We start from the raw sequence: 16842 nt of genomic DNA, 5'->3' as shown, positions 1-16842 counted from the left end.
CATAATTTATCATAGTTGGTCCAAAAAAAAGAATTAATAATATAATTCATCAAATGACTCTGTTTCTTGAGTTATTAATGTACAGCTCTCTGTTTTTACTAACCAAAATACCTTTCAAGTAAACCCTCAAGATGATAAGCCAAGACAGTTGATGGTCAATTGGTCATCTTCGAGAAAATTTTCTCAAAAAAAAGCTTGAGATGGATGGAGCTAGAAACTAGAAAAGCTTAAACAGGTTTAATTGTAGTTGATGTACCAAACATTATCATTATCTTTGTTTATATAATTTGTCATAGTTGGTCCGAAAACAGAATGTTAATTCATCAGTAAGGTTATTATATAATTCCCACGCATGTAAATTTTGTTTTAACCTTCTCTTACGAAATAGAAATATTCCATTCTTTCTTAAAATCCGGAGATTAGTGTGGATTCAATCCCGTGATCTTCTGATTAAGAAATAACAAAAAAAAAAACAGTTCAGTCCACTCCATTGAAGATGACATGCAACCAAAATGATCTGGTAGGTTTATGAAAAAAAGTAGTATCATATTATCCAGTCTTTAGTATAGAATATAGATAATAATGATAACATTATCCATAGTAGAAAAAAACATCATTATCCATAATAGAAAAAGGATAAAAAAGAAATAGATGAACAGGTGAAAGAGTAGAGAGGTTCAGACGTTCAGTAGTCGTCGCTTCTAATCAACTTCCACTTGTTCCACGAAAACAAGCAATTCGATCTAACGTGAAAGCAAGGATTCTCTCTGATCTTTGCCTCTTACTCCAAGCAAATCAATCCCCAAAGCAAACAAAAAACATTCTTTCTTATACCCTTCACTCCTCCCTCTTCTGTCTCTGATATATTATATCCTTCACCCACCATTCCTCTTGTCTCTCGTTTCGATCATATCCATTGTGTCGTTGATTCCAAACCGGTTTGTTTTCCCTTCTCTTATTGATCTCAATTCTGGGTTCTTCACTGTGCATTCTCAAATCTTAGTCATAAAGTTTAGAGCTTTGATAAGTAGAATCTGAAGAAAAAAAAACGAACCTTTCCCTCTGAATTTGAGCATATTGAGTTTTCTCTGTTTCTGTCTTGTTTAGTTCTTGAAGCCAATTGTGATCTAATGTCTCTGAAGGTTTTGACTTTATGAGTTGAGATTGAGAAGCCACTCTTGATTTTTAACAACGTTTGTGTTTTTCTAATTTAGCCCTCATTTATGGCTTTGGTATATCTTATGTTTTGATCCCAAATTCATCATACATTAAATTTAGAAGACTCTATCTTGTTCCAGTTCCAATGAGACAAAAACCAGTGATGGGTCCTATATATAATTCTCCTGTGTTTATCTTCCTCTTATCTTATGTCATCACCCATGACTGTCTGTAGTGTTCTTTTTCTAGCTGTTACCTTCTTTTGAGGCTTTTTTAGATAATCTAACTGATTGAGTTGAATAAAGATTCAATGTTTCTATAAATGTTGTAGGTTGTTGGTTTATTTGGATGTGGTGATTATGGATATGGAGTCTTGGAAGTTGCTCAGAAGTATTTGCATTCTTTCTTTTCTCCTTGGCTCTTGCTTCGTCTATCAAAGCCTTCGTGTTGTTGATGCTCAAGAAGATCCTAAACCAGCCGTCACTTTGCAAGTTGATGCTTCTAATGGAGCTGGACGACCCATTCCTGAAACGCTATTTGGCATATTCTTCGAGGTTTGTTAATGTTACAGTCCCCAATAGATCTCTGCTATATACACAATGTGTAACTGAAAAATTTATATGCTATATGTTCAAATCATTTACAGGAGATCAACCATGCTGGTGCTGGTGGATTATGGGCCGAACTTGTTAGCAACAGAGGTTCGTTTCTTCTTTTTTAGCTTATTACTTCTGAAAATCCTTGGGAATCAAACATTGTTTGGCTTCCTTTCTTTCTTTACATGATGGGATCAAGGTGGTAGTAACTCTTAAGCAAAAAACTTTGGTTTCCAGGGTTTGAAGCTGGTGGGCAAAACATACCGTCTAATATTTGGCCATGGTCCATTGTTGGTGATCATTCATCCATATATGTAGCTACAGATCGTTCATCATGCTTTGAACGGAATAAAATTGCATTGAGAATGGATGTGCTCTGTGATAGCCAAGGTTGTCCATCAGGAGGTGTTGGAGTTTATAACCCTGGTTACTGGGGCATGGTGAGTGATAATTGTGAAAACTTTGACAGCTTGGTTTTCTATTTCCCTCGGTGTCAAGAGTATGGGTTTAGCTGTTCTTTCATTTTTTATCTTCTGTTAGAATATTCAAGAAGGAAAGAAGTACAAGGTGGCTCTTTATGTGCGTTCAATTGGTGATATCGATCTGTCTGTGTCGTTGACGAGCTCGAATGGATCACGGACTCTTGCTTCTGAAAAAATCACGTGAGAAACAATTTCAGATTCTTCAGTTAAGTCTGCATACGTTCCTGTTCTTGTTTCAATGTGTGAAAGTTTCAATTGTGTGCTTTCATTTGTTTCAATGCAGAGCTTCTGCATCTGATGTTTCAAAATGGACTAAAAAAGAGGTTATTTTGGAGGCAAAAGGGACAGATCCTAGTGCAAGACTTCAGTTAACAACAACCAAGAAAGGGTCAATATGGATTGACCAAGTCTCGGCCATGCCAGTGGATACTTATAAGGTTCTTTCTCCTTCTTTCTGATTCCCTATAGAACCTTGAGATGAGAGATTGCATATAGAGAAAATGTTGGAAGAAACAAAATATTCATTCTTTTTGGTTTGATTGCAGGGACATGGTTTCAGAAACGATCTTTTCCAAATGATGGTTGATATAAAACCCCGTTTCATCCGGTTCCCAGGTAATATTTATGGTAATAGTGTTTTTGTTGCTTGTTCTGTCCAGATACACACTTCCTAGTTCATTGTGGTAAAAACCACGACTTAAGATGAAATAAGCTAAAGTTTATTCTTTACTCTGGATCTTTGTGAACGTAGGTGGTTGTTTTGTCGAGGGTGAATGGTTAAGTAATGCATTCCGCTGGAAAGAAACCGTAGGACCTTGGGAAGAGAGACCGGGCCATTTTGGTGATGTTTGGAAGTATTGGACCGATGATGGCCTTGGCCACTTCGAGTTCTTTCAAGTGAAATTTCTATTTTTCTCTTGAGTCTATTTAGCTCCTCAGTTTTGGATCTGTAATTATTCTGCAAGCTCGATATAAACTTTAAATGAACATTCTTGCAGTTGGCAGAAGACATTGGTGCAGCCCCGATATGGGTGTTTAACAACGGTATTTTTTCATTCTCTGACTAATATCTCTTTTGTATTCCAAATCTATCAACCTTAATTGTTAACCTTTTTGCAGGGATAAGTCATAATGATGAAGTTGAAACTGCCAGTATCATGCCCTTTGTTCAAGTATGATTACGAAACCTTCCTCTGTTTTACTAGTGAAGAAGCTAGAAAACCAACACTTCTTCCTCTTTTTGTTTCAGGAAGCACTCGACGGTATTGAGTTTGCCCGAGGAGATGCTAATTCAACATGGGGATCTGTTCGAGCTAAAATGGGACGCCAAGAGCCTTTTGAACTGAAATACGTTGCCATTGGAAATGAAGATTGTGGAAAAACATACTACAGAGGTTTTGCAATTTCTTTATGATCACATTTCACTTAAGACTTTTATTGAGCATCTTTGAGACACTAAATGAGATTACAACTTTGCAGGAAACTATATTGTGTTCTATGATGCTATAAAAAAAGCCTACCCAGATATCAAAATCATCTCCAACTGCGATGGATCTTCTCATCCGCTCGACCACCCAGCTGATTACTATGACTTTCACGTAAAATTTCTGTCTGGCCAGAACCTGAAAATGTTATCTTGTGTTCTCTCTTTCGTCTCAAAAAGTGTTTTCCTTTTGTCACAGATTTACACTTCTGCTAGCAATTTGTTTTCCATGTATCATCAATTTGACCGCACTTCACGCAATGGCCCGAAGGTGAGAGATTATAACACAACTTAATTCCAAAGAAAAGAAAAGATGAAGCTTTCAGCATTATGCTCACTTTGTGATTTTTGTTTGCAGGCTTTTGTCAGTGAATATGCTGTGACTGGAAAAGATGCTGGTACGGGAAGCCTTCTCGCCTCTCTTGGAGAAGCTGCGTTTCTCATTGGTCTTGAAAAGAATAGGTTTCCTTCAAACTTCCTCTTCCCGGGCTTTGATCGCAACTAAAAACATGGAACGAATAAAACCATCTGATGCTTTCTTTGTTGCAGTGACGTTGTGGAAATGGCTAGCTATGCACCACTCTTTGTGAACACAAACGATAGACGGTATCTCTCACTTAGTTTCTACTGCTTTTTCCGTTCTTATGGTTACCAAGGAAGCTAAAGCAACAATCTTAATGGGTTTCAGGTGGAACCCTGATGCAATAGTATTCAATTCCTCTCATCTATATGGAACTCCTAGCTATTGGGTCCAACGGTTCTTTGCAGAGTCAAGTGGAGCAACTCTTCTCACTTCAGCACTCAAGGGAAACTCTTCTTCTCTTGTCGCATCCGCAATCTCGTGGAAAAACAATGGCAAAGATTACATACGCTTAAAGGTAAACCGAGAGAAATACCCGCAGGAACTTCAATCCTGAACTCTCATTCTGAGCTAAAAAGAAAGTAAGATAGAAACTGTTTTCACTTTTCAATATCTGTTAACTATGGATTCATATGCAGGCAGTAAACTTCGGAGCTACCTCAGTAAATATGAAAGTGCTGGTAACTGGATTGGACCCGCACGTGATGAAAGTTTCGGGATCAAAGAAGACAGTACTTACATCTACCAATGTGATGGATGAAAATTCCTTCTCACAGCCAGAGAAGGTATAAAATCAAGAAACAGACAAATCATCATCATCACAAGTCCCCTGTTCTTACTGCTTAAGCTCTAATTCTGACTCTTTTTTTGCAGGTGGTGCCACATGAAAGCTTGCTAGAGATGGCAGAGGAGGATCTGACCGTTGTTCTCCCGCCACATTCCTTCTCTTCTTTCGATTTGTTGAAGGAATCTGCAAAGATAAAAATGCCAATTTCTGATTCTTCTACTCATCAGAAAACTACCACTCTCTGAAGAGTTAACGATGACAATAAATATAAATAATTTACTGTAAGTCTTCGTAAATAAACTGTTGTTTATGTTGTTGGTCATCTACCAATTTTAATTTAATGTTTTACAAATGCAATGCTCTGTCTTCTTTATGTGTAACGTTGAGGAAAAACAGGGTGCAATCTGTGTATATATATTTCTTTACCTCTTAATATAGAAATTAATTAAGGATGACTACTGAATGAATACTTGTTTTGTACTTTTGTTGGTTTCCAAATTAGCTTGAAATTTCTCGGATAATACCTTACTTATTGTCTAGCATATAGATACAGAGGAAGTTACGTCCGTCTCGCAGTTTGGAATCCGTTTTTGAGGAGAATCAAATGGATCGTACCATCGGTGGGAATATGATCATTTCGGGGTTGGATACGACGACGATGCATCTCGTCACAACTACAAAATCTTGAGGTTTGGTTATCTGTCGTCTTCTCCCACTGGTGATACAGATAGAGTCATGTCTGGTTCATGGAGAGGTATTGATGCTGTGTTTGATGCGGATATAGTTATGGAGTGGGAATGTGTGTCTGTCAAGGGCAACATGTACTGGCTTGCTTCAAATTTCTGGCAACAATTGTTATCCACACATTTGAAGCAAGCCAGTACATGTTGCCCTTGACAGACACACATTCCCACTCCATAACTATATCCGCATCAAACACAGCATCAATAACTCTCCATGAACCAGACATGAATTCATAGATCTCAAAGACTCTATCTGTATCACCAGTGGGAGAAGACGACAGATAACCAAACCTCAAGATTTTGTAGTTGTGACGAGATGCATCGTCGTCGTATCCAACCCCGAAATGATCATATTCCCACCGATGGTATGATCCATTTGATTCTCCTCAAAAACGGATTCCAAACTGCGAGACGGACGTAACTTCCTCCTCGATCCCAATCTTTACATATACAGAGCATGAGTCCATCACAATGAACCATCCAAGAAACCGGAAGCGGATCATGAAACTCATCTGGGATTGGTCTTTCTGTTAGGATTCCGGTCACTGGGTCCATGATTTGAAGCCACGATCATCATCGATTCTTAGGAATCGTTCGGAAGAGTGAATGTGATGATCCAGTTGCTTTTGCATGAATTTTGCGTTGCTGCTGCTGAGAGCGTACCATTGCTTGCACGTCTCTTTGAATCGGAGCAAAGATTCAACCGGAGTTCTGCAAAGTATCTCTTCGACTAACTCAGACGGCAACGAGGACAAACGATTCGCGGGAGCCTGAGCCATGGGGACGTAACGTTTTGAAAGAAAGAGAAAAAAAAAAGAGAGATGTGAGTCGAGTGAGAGAGATTGATTCTTGAAAGATGATAAAATGGTTTCTTGTTTCCTTTTTCGTTTCTCAGTTAGCTTTTTATTGACTTTAAGCGCGAATTAGTAAAAGAAGGAAAACGATATCAAAATTGAATTTATCAGCAAGCAGATTACGGTTCAACCGAACCAAACTAGTAAAGAATGGTACAATCGAATCGGTTACGTGTAAACCGGACTGAATCGGTTAAGTTGTATATTATTGGGTTTGCTTGCCCTACTTATTTAGTATGAAGGTGGGCTTAAGAACATCGGTCAAATTGTATATTATTGGGTTTGCTTGCCCTACTTATTTTGTATGAAGGTGGGCTTAGTTCTTTCGTGGGGCTTATTAAAGCCCATTACAATTCTTGTTTGCGTTCTCGATTTCGTATCCACCGCAAAAGAAACAAATGTGTGGATGGATGAACAAAGACGTCCCAGAAGAAGCAGAAGAAGAAACGACTTTGAGATTTCGAAATTTTTGTATTTTGTCCCCAAAAAATATATATAAAGGGGTTCCATTTTGAAATCTCTCTCTGTAGTCAAAAATTAGGTTTTTTTTCAATCCAAAGGAAGAGAGGATTTCGAATTCTGTAGAGCAAAACCGTGAATTGTTATGTCGGCGTCGACGGTGTCTCTCACCGGTACTCCAACGACGGTCGTTAAGCGGACGCCGGTTCTCGCCGGTGAGAAGAAATCTAATTTTGATTTCCCGCCGAGCGAATCGCATGCCGCCAATGCGGCAATTGGAGAGTCGTCGAACAAGGATCTGATTCGCGCCGAGGCTGCCGCTGAGAGATCTAGCAGTTACAACGTAGGTCCGGTGACGAGGAGGTCAGGATCCACCGCGACGGGGGCTCATACGACGACCACAACCACGCAGCGTCGAACGCGGAAGGTTCAGGGGAATAAGACTGACAAGGCGCAGTGGAAGAGAGTGGTTAGGGTATTCGCTAAGCAATTCGGGGCGCTTCTGTTAATCGTTGGGTTGATTCAATTGATTAGGAAATTGACTCTTAAGGATACGTCTCTGTCTTCTTCGAATTTTCCGATTGAAACGGAGATGGTGTTATCGGAATTGGAGAGTCGTATCTCGGCCGTTGATGGTTTGGTAAAGACGACGACGAAGATGATGCAGGTTCAAGTCGAGTTTCTTGATAAGAAGATGGAAAGCGAATCAAGAGCGTTGAAGCAAACGATCGATTCAACGTCATCTGCGTTGCAGGGTGAGTTGAAGAAGGTAGAGACTAGGACTGAGACATTAGAGGCTTCCGTAGATGAATTCAATGCGAAACCTTTGGTGTCTAGAGAGGAGATCGAGAGGGTTTACGAGGAATTGAAGAAGGGTAATAAGGTCCATGATTCTGCTGTTAACATTGATGAATTGAGGGCTTATGCTCGTGGGGTAGTGGAGAAAGAGATTGGAAAGCATGCTGCAGATGGCCTTGGTAGAGTAGACTATGCGTTAGCGTCTGCTGGGGCTTTTGTAATGGGGCATTCGGACCCATATCTTGTTGGAAGTCGGGGTAATTGGTTTGGGACAAGCATGCGAGGGGTTCATAGCAAAGCGGTTAAGATGTTAACTCCGAGTTTCGGGGAGCCTGGACAGTGTTTTCCTCTGAAAGGAAGCAGTGGCTATGTCCAAATCAGGCTAAGAGCGCCGATAATACCAGAGGCCGTTACCTTGGAACATGTCTCTAAGGTAGTTCTTGCATCTTATACTACACTTTAACAAAAAAATCAGTTTGTATAGGTTGATTTGAGCCCTGAAGAAGGTATTTTGATAAATGTTTTGGTATGAGATGCCATGTACGTCTAGTTTTGTGAATTTGGTTTTGTAGCTTGTGGGTTAGTTTACGGCGTAGCTGTGTAAAGATGCGTTAAAGAGGATCTTAGTTGCGTAACCAGTATTGATTTCCTTCCATCTTTGAGTAGAGTTTTACCATATGTTCTTTTCTGCTACTCACTAGCTTTAGCAGCTCCTTTGAATTATATCAATATATCGTTGTGTTCTTGTCCTTTGTTCTGGGATATTGTTGGCAAGGAAAAATTGGAGAGTGTAGTCGCATTGCTTAGAGAGTGTAATTTGGTGGTCACACATTTCTTCCCATTGTAAACATTTGTCTGATCATTTTTTCATCTGAAGGCTAAAACTTTACACTGATTTTACGGTTATGCACCATGAAAATGAACAGGCCGTAGCGTTTGACAGATCAAGCGCCCCAAAGGATTGTCGAGTATCAGGATGGCTAGAAGACAAAGATACGGAGAGTGAGACAATGCTCCGTCTTACAGAATTCAGTTACGACTTAGACAGGTCCAACGCACAGACATTCGACATTGCAGATTCTGGTTACTCGGGACTTGTCAACGTTGTCAGGCTAGACTTCACATCCAACCATGGAAGCTCTTCACTCACTTGCATTTACCGTTTCAGGGTTCATGGCCGTGAACTAGACTCGGTCTCTGTTGTTTATGCTTGATCTGAGGTCCACTTGAATCTTTTCTTCTCCTTGTAACATTCCCTCTCATAGATAACTCTTTTTTTTTTTGTTGGTTTATTTAGTGGGAAAGCTTCTAGTCAGTTGAAATCAGAATTAACGTTTCTTCACGTTTTTTTTTTAGTTTTGTGGAGTAGGAAACACATCGATCTGAGTTTCAAATCTGTTTTAGTTCGGTTTATTTGGTTCGAATGTATCTGACCGAACTGAAACCAAATATCCCGAATTTAATTTGGCATTCGGTGTTGGTTATATATATATATATCAATATAGTAGATTAGTAGGTGTGTAAATGATGCCATTAGCAAAATATTTTTCCAATGGTTCCTACAAATTCTAGTAGAGGGTTCCTACAAAATATTTGTTAGTTTAAGAAATATTGATTTTGGGTTATGATGGTTATTGTCAAGGTCATTAATAGGAAGAGTGGGTAATATTAACTGGACTCCATAACTTGTAAGTGTGAATTGTGTGATAGATTAGACAGAGTGACGACTTCTTTTAGACTTACACGGTTCCACCGTCTTGGCTTTAGAGAGTGACGACTTCTTTTAGGCTTCACCATCTTGCCTTGTCTAAAAGCTCCCCGACACATCACATGCAAATCTACGGTCAAATCATATAATAAGGTGGAAACCCTTCTAATCAAGTCAACCCAGCTTGTTAACTTCTAAAATTGTAATAAAGTTAAATTAATCTCAACATGTTGTTCATGACTGATTAATGTTAATTCTTTTACAGTGTCAACTGGCATATCTAAATGGACTAAACAAAAAATTAAGCTCTAAAATACCCCAATTTCACGGTTAAATCACATGTAATAAAAACTCTTCTACTAACCAAGTCAACCCAAGTCCGGTCATCGTGACGGTGGACCACCAGCTGCAAAAAACAATTAGTTCTCTTTATTTGACCAAAAACGAAACTATACGTGTATATTAATTATTAGACCAACATGCAATTACATAATTCAGTTTCCCTCGAATCCATGCATTCATTAAATATCACAACCCTCCTCGTAGAGTCTATATATATTGGCTATACAGATCCACAAAAACAGATACCATAAATACATACGAAAGATAAAAAAAAAGATGAAAATGCAAACACTACACTTCTCTTCTTCTCTTTTGTTACTGTCTGTTAGTTTCCTCTCATTGGCTTTGCTAATCTCAACACAAGAACCTCCTTCACAGTCACCTTCTATGTCCCCGTCACTGTCACCTTCACAGCCTCCGTCACGACCACCTACTTTGCCTCCGTCACAGTCACAGTCGTCTTCTCAGGCTTGTAAGTCAACTCCATACCCTAAGCTATGCCGTTCGATCCTCAACGCTGTCAGGTCATCACCGTCTGATCCATACAGTTACGGCAAGTTCACGATAAAACAATGCCTCAAGCAAGCAAGCCGTCTCTCCAAAGCCATCACCGGATACGCAAGGCGAGTGAGAAGCAAACCAGGCTCCTCCACGCCCGAGGAAATAGGCGCGGTGGCGGACTGCGGCGAGTTATCGGAGCTGAGTGTGAACTACCTCGAAACCGTCACGACGGAGCTCAAGTCCGCGCAGGTGATGACCGCAGCTCTTGTGGAGCATGTGAACAGTCTTCTCAGTGGTGTGGTGACGAATCAGGAGACATGTCTCGACGGACTCGTGGAGGCGAAGAGTGGATTCGCCGCCGCGATAGGATCACCGATGGGGAATCTCACGCGTCTTTACGGTATCTCGCTGGGGCTTGTGAGCCACGCGCTTAACCGTAACCTTAAGAGGTCGTTTAGAGCCTCTAAAGGAAAGATTCTTGGTGGTGGGAACTCAACCTATCGCGAGCCGCTCGAGACTTTGATTAAGGTAACTAATTAAGTTTGTTTTTAATTCTTTGTCTGTTTATACTTTATAGTATAGCTTATTCCTCTACATATTCTTAAGTTGTTAATAATCTAGTAATATAGACATTAATTTAAAATGGTTGGCGTAGAGATTAAAACAGAAATTAGAGGAAATATCAAAAACAGTATAAATGTAAGCTATTGTTCTTTCTATAAGATATATATAATTCCTGAATTATAAAAAAGAATTAAATCAGAGATATATAATAATTTTTGTATGGACGAACATGTAGTTTGTGTTATAGTATGGCGATGTATCACCACATAAATTCAAATATGTTATCTAAAAATTAAACTTTTGGTCGTACGTGTATAATTGAATAAGCCTCGTAGGATGACATAGTAAGTTAGATACGGTATGAATTTGCTAGTTTTGGACGCACGGAATTGTATTCGTGCATATCTTAATATTCTAGATCGAGTCATAAGTGAATGTGGTCTTGTTGTGTGTGTGAGCCAGAACGCGTAAAAGAGAGTAAATGTCACATGGACGACGCACATTTTAGTACAAAATTGAACAATGATCAAACGGGTCCCATTTTTTTACTTTAACAAAAAACATCAATATGGTCCATATTCGAATCCAACTGTATTCACGTGCATGCGCTCATACTCATTAGATTGTCACCGTCATTTCATATGTGGCTACAATAAACGTTGATTTGCAAGGCACGAGGTTATATGCTAATAATCATGTATTAAGAACCAAAAAGAAAAAGTTTATTTCAGAATTCGAATTATTTTAATTTGATGTTAATCATAGTCAAACCAGTATGAAATCTTCTGAAAATTATTTTGATGGAACTTTTTTTCTTTTGGTATAGGGTTTACGTAAAACATGCGACAACGACAAAGATTGCCGGAAAGCTAGCCGGAAATTAGGGGAGCTAGGTCAGACGAGCGGCGGTTCCATCCTCGTGAGTAAAGCAGTGATTGTCGGTCCGTACAAATCCGACAACTTCACGACGATCACGGAAGCTATTGCAGCCGCACCTAATAACACTAGACCAGAGGATGGTTACTTTGTTATCTACGCAAGAGAAGGTGTCTATGAAGAATATATTGTTGTTGAGATGAACAAAAAGAACTTAATGCTTATCGGAGATGGGATCAATAAGACGATTATTACTGGGAACCATAACGTTATTGACGGTTGGACTACGTATAATTGCTCGAGCTTTGGTTGGTATTTTTATCTTCTTCTTTTATTTTTTTGGATTATTGTGCCAAGCAGTTTACTTTATGATATATGTTTTATTTTCTATTTTCTAGCTGTAATTGGAGAGCGGTTCATGGCGGTTGATGTTACATTCAGAAACACAGCCGGACCTGAAAAACATCAGGCTGTGGCTTTGAGGAACAACGCAGAAGGATCAAGCTTCTATCGTTGTAGTTTTGAAGGCTATCAAGATACTCTCTACGTCCATTCTATGAGACAGTTCTATCGCGAATGCGATATCTATGGTAATATAATTTCTTTTCCATACTTTCTTTTATTTATTAACTGTTGTTGGGATATAATTTTAAAAACTAGGCTCAAATTTTACAAATTCTAGATATTTTTTTGGTAGTTTGAACTTATCAAAAAAAACAAAACTTGTCAATCATATTAATATATATCGATTCTTATATTTGGAATGATCATGTGGTCCTTGCTTTAACATATTATTTGCCTCCACAGGGAGGTGAATTGTGCAATCTAGTGGAGCCACCATTTCTTCTATACCACATATATATTTATTGAAGTAACCGATAGGTTTTCATATATGTCCTCTGTTTTCTTCCCTTTTATAGGTACCATCGATTTCATATTCGGAAACGCAGCCGCAATTTTTCAAAATTGTAACATATATGCTAGAAAACCAATGGCAAAGCAAAAGAACGCTATAACAGCCCATGGAAGAGTCGATCCAAACCAGAACACCGGAATCTCTATCATCAATTGTACAATAAAAGCCGCCCCTGATCTTGCAGCTGAGCCTAACTCTGCCATGACATTCTTAGGTAGACCATGGAAGCCCTACGCAAGGACGGTTTTCATGCAATCATATATCAGTGACATTGTCCAACCAGTCGGATGGCTCGAGTGGAACGGTACAACTGGATTAGACACAATCTACTACGGTGAGTACAGTAACTTTGGACCAGGGGCAAACACGAATCAGAGAGTGCAGTGGTTAGGGTACAATATATTGAACTTGGCAGAAGCCATGAACTTCACGGTCTACAACTTTACCATGGGAGATACATGGTTGCCTCAAACCGATATTCCTTTCTATGGTGGTTTGCTTCGCAAAGAATGAAAAGAACACCATATTATATGAAACCCATATTTAATAATATACGTTACGTACTTGCTCAATTATAAAAATAAGCGATAAATTTTCACCAGTCCTACTAGTTGTTGAGATCTAGATTTGCAAATCAAATATCGTCGGTTGAAATAAAATAGCTACCACGGTACACGAATAGAGCAAATCCAGCGGTCGTTCTTCAACCAATTTCTCATAAAAAAAAGAAAAGAACAAATATTTAAAAAGTAAGAGAGAGAATGTAGGAGGGTACCTATATGTACATGTGTCTCTTTGGTAGTGGTCAAATTTTAATAAAAAATTAAAATGTTGTCATATAATTAAAATATGTATATTTTTTTGTTTCTGAGTAACGATTGTCCAATTGCACCGTTGGATTTGCTCTTACTTTTTAAAGCATATATAAGTATTATTTTATCGAGACGAGTCAATGGGAGTTGTTCTCATGTTTATTTAGGCATGCTTATAAAAGTTTCTATATGTTTTGAGTAACCAATCAGTTCTAAATCGAAACTTAGATATATCTCGAATTTTGTAGAAAGCTATATAGTGGATGAGATTTGATCTAGACCATCACAATATATTAATTTTATTTATTGTTTATGAATAATATAAGTTGAATTAAATCAATTAATCAAACAATTTTACAAGGGAATAAGAGTAACACTGAAAATGTTTACAGTATAATGAACAAATTAAAATTTTACAAATATCCAAAAAAAGAAAAGAGATTTGAATTGGAAATCTCATCATCGGAATAGACAAATTTAGAGACCGGACCTGAACGGCACTTTCGTAGCCGGAAGCCATCTTCCTCCGTCGATGAAAGGTTTCACCGTAAACCTATTAGCTTCCTTGGTACTAAGAAACCTCAACCCCTTCCACTTAACCCTATTCCTCGTCGACGAACCAGCGCCGTTATTCTTATACTCACCGTAAAATATAGTATCCGGCGCAGAATCTCCGGTCCAAGGCAACCAACCTTTCCGGTCAACAAAACCGTGCAAGAACGAATCCATTATCACCGTCGTCGAGAAATTCTTCCATGGTCGACCTAAAAACGTTTTGACTTCGGTTAGGTCACCGAGCGGAGAGATGTTACAACGGTGAATTGAGATTCCCGTGTTCATGTTTGGATCATTACGTCCCTGAGCCGTGATTGTGATTTGTTGTCCTTTCATTGGCCGGCGAGGGAGGATCCGGCAGTTTTGGAGAACTGCAGCTGAGTTACCGAAGATGAAATCGACTGTTCCAATGATGGTGCAGTCACGGTAGAATTGGCGTTGTGCATGCACGTAGAGCGTGTCTTGGTATGCGTTCATTGTGCAACGGTATAAGGCAGCGAGATCTGCGCTTACCATTAGAGCTACGGCTTGGTGTTTGGATGGACCGGCTGTGTTGATGAAGCCCATGTCTCTTGCCATGAACCCTTTTCCAAACACAGCTGCACAATACAGAACAGAGTAAAAAACAGAGCATAAAAGATACCAACTATGACATGAGCCACTTTCTTGGATGATAAGTAATGATATTGTGTTGTTTGAACTTTACCGAATGTTGCGGTCTTAAAAGTGGGAGTTCCATCAATGACATTGAGTCTACCAGAGACAATACTCTTGCTTTCTCCATCTCCGACCACCACAACGTTCCACATCTTCTTCTCGACCCTCACATTCTCAAAATAAACTCCTTTCTTCACATATATAATCGTCCTCTTCTCACTCTTCTCAGGCACATCCTTTAGAGCTCTACTTATGGTTCTGTACTTCCCCGAACCATCCTTCGCCACCACGATGTGCGCCACTTTCTTCAAATCCGTGCTCTGCAACAATCTCCTACCCACGTGGAAACCCACCTCCACGTCAGCGGTTGTCAACAGACGCCTTCGGAGTGTGAACGAGTCAGCGATCTTTCCGAGCCATGTGATGATCGCTAAGGCGTTACTCGTCATCTCTGTTGAGTTCTTGAGATGACTTTCTCCGAACGGCTTCATATCTGGAGACAACGTTTCCACGCACGTCTCTTGATACGTCTCGGCCGAGCTCAGCCATGTACGGAGGTCATCGACTATCTCAGGTACCGTTACGTCACCGTTTGATGATGACGTTAACGTGTTGTTGAGGTTATCTATCGTTAGGTCAAGAAGCTCAGTGCATGCATCCATGGTGATGTTGCTCTTTTCATCGTTGGAGGAAGAGAATGCGTTGAGAGCTTTTGAAACTTCGGCGATTGTGATTTTGACTGCGAATTTGAAGAGCTCTTCTGGATTGAGACTGCTCGCGTTTGGAGCTGATCGAAAGGTTTCCATACATTTGTCTTTGTGCAACGTAACGTCGCAAACGGCTTTAATGGATGCGGAGATTGAGTCTCCGTTGTTCTTGATCTCCACTGTCTCTGATGACTTCTTATGAGCCATGGTTCCCAACACGGCTCCGACCACGATTATGGCAAGAACTATTAGTGATACAGCAATGATTGCAATTCTCTTCCTCGTCTTACGACGAGCTTCGAGCATTACGTGTTCACACTCGTCGACTTTGCCGTAAGTGGAGGACATCTTCGTTATTCCTCCTTCTCTCTCTTTTTTCTCTTTTCTTTTGAAGTTTCGTGCTAGTTTATGTTTGGAGATGTTGGAGAGTCATATAAATACATAGAAAAAGATATAATAATTTGAATAGACCTTAACCAACTTACGTGCGAGGCACAAAGGGGATTTAGAATTCTCGCTTTAAAATACCAAGAATGTATTAAGTGCTTCTCATGTTTTATGTACCATATATATAAGCATGTCGGCGTCGACGGCGTGAAACATTCTTGTTTAAGATTGGCCACTATAGCACTATGTTTTCGGTTGGATTTAGGTTTTAAAGAGGCGTATAATAGATGGATATGAACATCATGAGCTGTCCCGCAATAAAACATGTTGTTGCTGATACTTTCTTCTCGGTTCCTTCTTCTCTTTCGTCCATAACCCGAGCTTTGAGAAGGAAGAGGTAAGAGGGCCCTATGGAGAATGTGGTCAGAAATCCATAACAGAGTCCGAAATGTAATAATATCGATTCATAATAGATTCATATTGATACAGAAGAAAATGTTCTCTATCGATTCAACAAGTGCTGTACTTAATGGGAAAGCGATAGAGAAAAAGAAAAAAAAACGAAGATTTGTAAACGATTTGTGTGGGATAAGGTAATCATGAAACCTTGACCAATATACCTTGCACCTCATAGGGTTTGTTGACCATAATTCATGAACCCGGTTATCATAGGAAGCATATTGTAATTATCTCTGAATAATTTTATCTTTGTTTCTTTCTCTTGTTTAAAAAAATAATGAATATATTGGATTCGTTTTCAATTTAGAGCAAAAAGAGTTGGAAAGAAATTGTTAATAATAGATTACCAAGGAAAATAGATAAAAGAAATTTCCATCCAAAATTTAATAGTTGATCCATTTTAGAAAAGTTTTTTTTTGTTATTTTTTTTCGTGAACCACCTAAAATTTCAACTAAAAAATGAAATAATTTTTCATTATCTTCATTGACGTAATCTTGTATACACTATGTAGAAAACATCATAATATCCAAGTGTGTAGCTTTACAAATTTGTATGGGTTTACCGATTTTTTTTGAACGAGTTGTATCGTTTAGTTTACAAAAATTAATTGGAAGCATATTTAAGTTTTTTAATTTG

At 39.0% G+C, this 16842-nt stretch overlaps 5 protein-coding genes and 1 long non-coding RNA gene across 8 annotated transcripts; 3 read left to right on the top strand and 3 right to left on the bottom strand.

Annotated features, from left to right (window-relative positions):
* Window positions 1-397: 397 nt before the first annotated feature.
* On the top strand, window positions 398-6562 carry LOC104770459 (alpha-L-arabinofuranosidase 1). Of its 3 annotated transcripts, XM_010494998.3 has the most exons (19): window positions 411-938; window positions 1490-1712; window positions 1805-1859; window positions 1992-2194; window positions 2295-2416; window positions 2520-2673; window positions 2782-2851; window positions 2988-3133; window positions 3235-3280; window positions 3356-3408; window positions 3486-3630; window positions 3716-3834; window positions 3919-3990; window positions 4078-4181; window positions 4269-4325; window positions 4408-4597; window positions 4719-4865; window positions 4954-5148; window positions 6145-6562. In XM_010494998.3, exons 2-18 carry the CDS (start codon window positions 1518-1520, stop codon window positions 5110-5112), a joined length of 2037 nt encoding a protein of 678 aa, XP_010493300.2. In that variant the 5' UTR covers window positions 411-938; window positions 1490-1517; the 3' UTR covers window positions 5113-5148; window positions 6145-6562. The 3 variants fall into 3 exon arrangements, with proteins under 3 accessions (XP_010493226.2, XP_010493300.2, XP_087342766.1); XM_010494924.3 differs by lacking the exon at window positions 6145-6562 and having other exon boundaries at window positions 398-938; window positions 4954-5325; XM_087486640.1 differs by lacking the exon at window positions 6145-6562 and having other exon boundaries at window positions 855-1232; window positions 1394-1712; window positions 4954-5325.
* Window positions 526-1188, bottom strand: LOC147949524 (uncharacterized). The gene is made up of 2 exons (XR_015581356.1): window positions 1055-1188; window positions 526-982 (listed from the first exon to the last, which is right to left on the bottom strand). It is a non-coding gene; the product is annotated as an uncharacterized LOC147949524 (long non-coding RNA).
* Window positions 5676-6389, bottom strand: LOC147949523 (putative F-box protein At3g10430). Its single transcript, XM_087463704.1, has 3 exons — window positions 6157-6389; window positions 5971-6050; window positions 5676-5863 (listed from the first exon to the last, which is right to left on the bottom strand). Exons 1-3 carry the CDS (start codon window positions 6387-6389, stop codon window positions 5676-5678), a joined length of 501 nt encoding a protein of 166 aa, XP_087319830.1.
* A 212-nt stretch (window positions 6563-6774) lies between the features above and the next one.
* LOC104770612 (SUN domain-containing protein 2) lies at window positions 6775-9115 on the top strand. Its single transcript, XM_010495101.3, has 2 exons — window positions 6775-8154; window positions 8648-9115. Exons 1-2 carry the CDS (start codon window positions 7069-7071, stop codon window positions 8933-8935), a joined length of 1374 nt encoding a protein of 457 aa, XP_010493403.1. The 5' UTR covers window positions 6775-7068; the 3' UTR covers window positions 8936-9115.
* Window positions 9116-9863: 748 nt separating this feature from the next.
* Window positions 9864-13229, top strand: LOC104770705 (putative pectinesterase/pectinesterase inhibitor 25). The gene is made up of 4 exons (XM_010495199.3): window positions 9864-10800; window positions 11663-12020; window positions 12111-12302; window positions 12633-13229. Exons 1-4 carry the CDS (start codon window positions 10048-10050, stop codon window positions 13139-13141), a joined length of 1812 nt encoding a protein of 603 aa, XP_010493501.1. The 5' UTR covers window positions 9864-10047; the 3' UTR covers window positions 13142-13229.
* A 487-nt stretch (window positions 13230-13716) lies between these two features.
* Window positions 13717-15899, bottom strand: LOC104704220 (putative pectinesterase/pectinesterase inhibitor 24). Its single transcript, XM_087486580.1, has 2 exons — window positions 14702-15899; window positions 13717-14594 (listed from the first exon to the last, which is right to left on the bottom strand). Exons 1-2 carry the CDS (start codon window positions 15705-15707, stop codon window positions 13918-13920), a joined length of 1683 nt encoding a protein of 560 aa, XP_087342706.1. The 5' UTR covers window positions 15708-15899; the 3' UTR covers window positions 13717-13917.
* Window positions 15900-16842: the final 943 nt, after the last annotated feature.

The sequence above is a fragment of the Camelina sativa genome, chromosome 1 (genome assembly GCF_030686135.1).
Source record: "Camelina sativa cultivar CO46 ecotype springtype chromosome 1, ASM3068613v1".
NCBI classification, from domain to species: domain Eukaryota; kingdom Viridiplantae; phylum Streptophyta; class Magnoliopsida; order Brassicales; family Brassicaceae; genus Camelina; species Camelina sativa.
The sequence above is the reverse complement of the archived record's forward strand: the minus strand, read 5'-3'. Positions and strand labels throughout refer to the sequence as shown.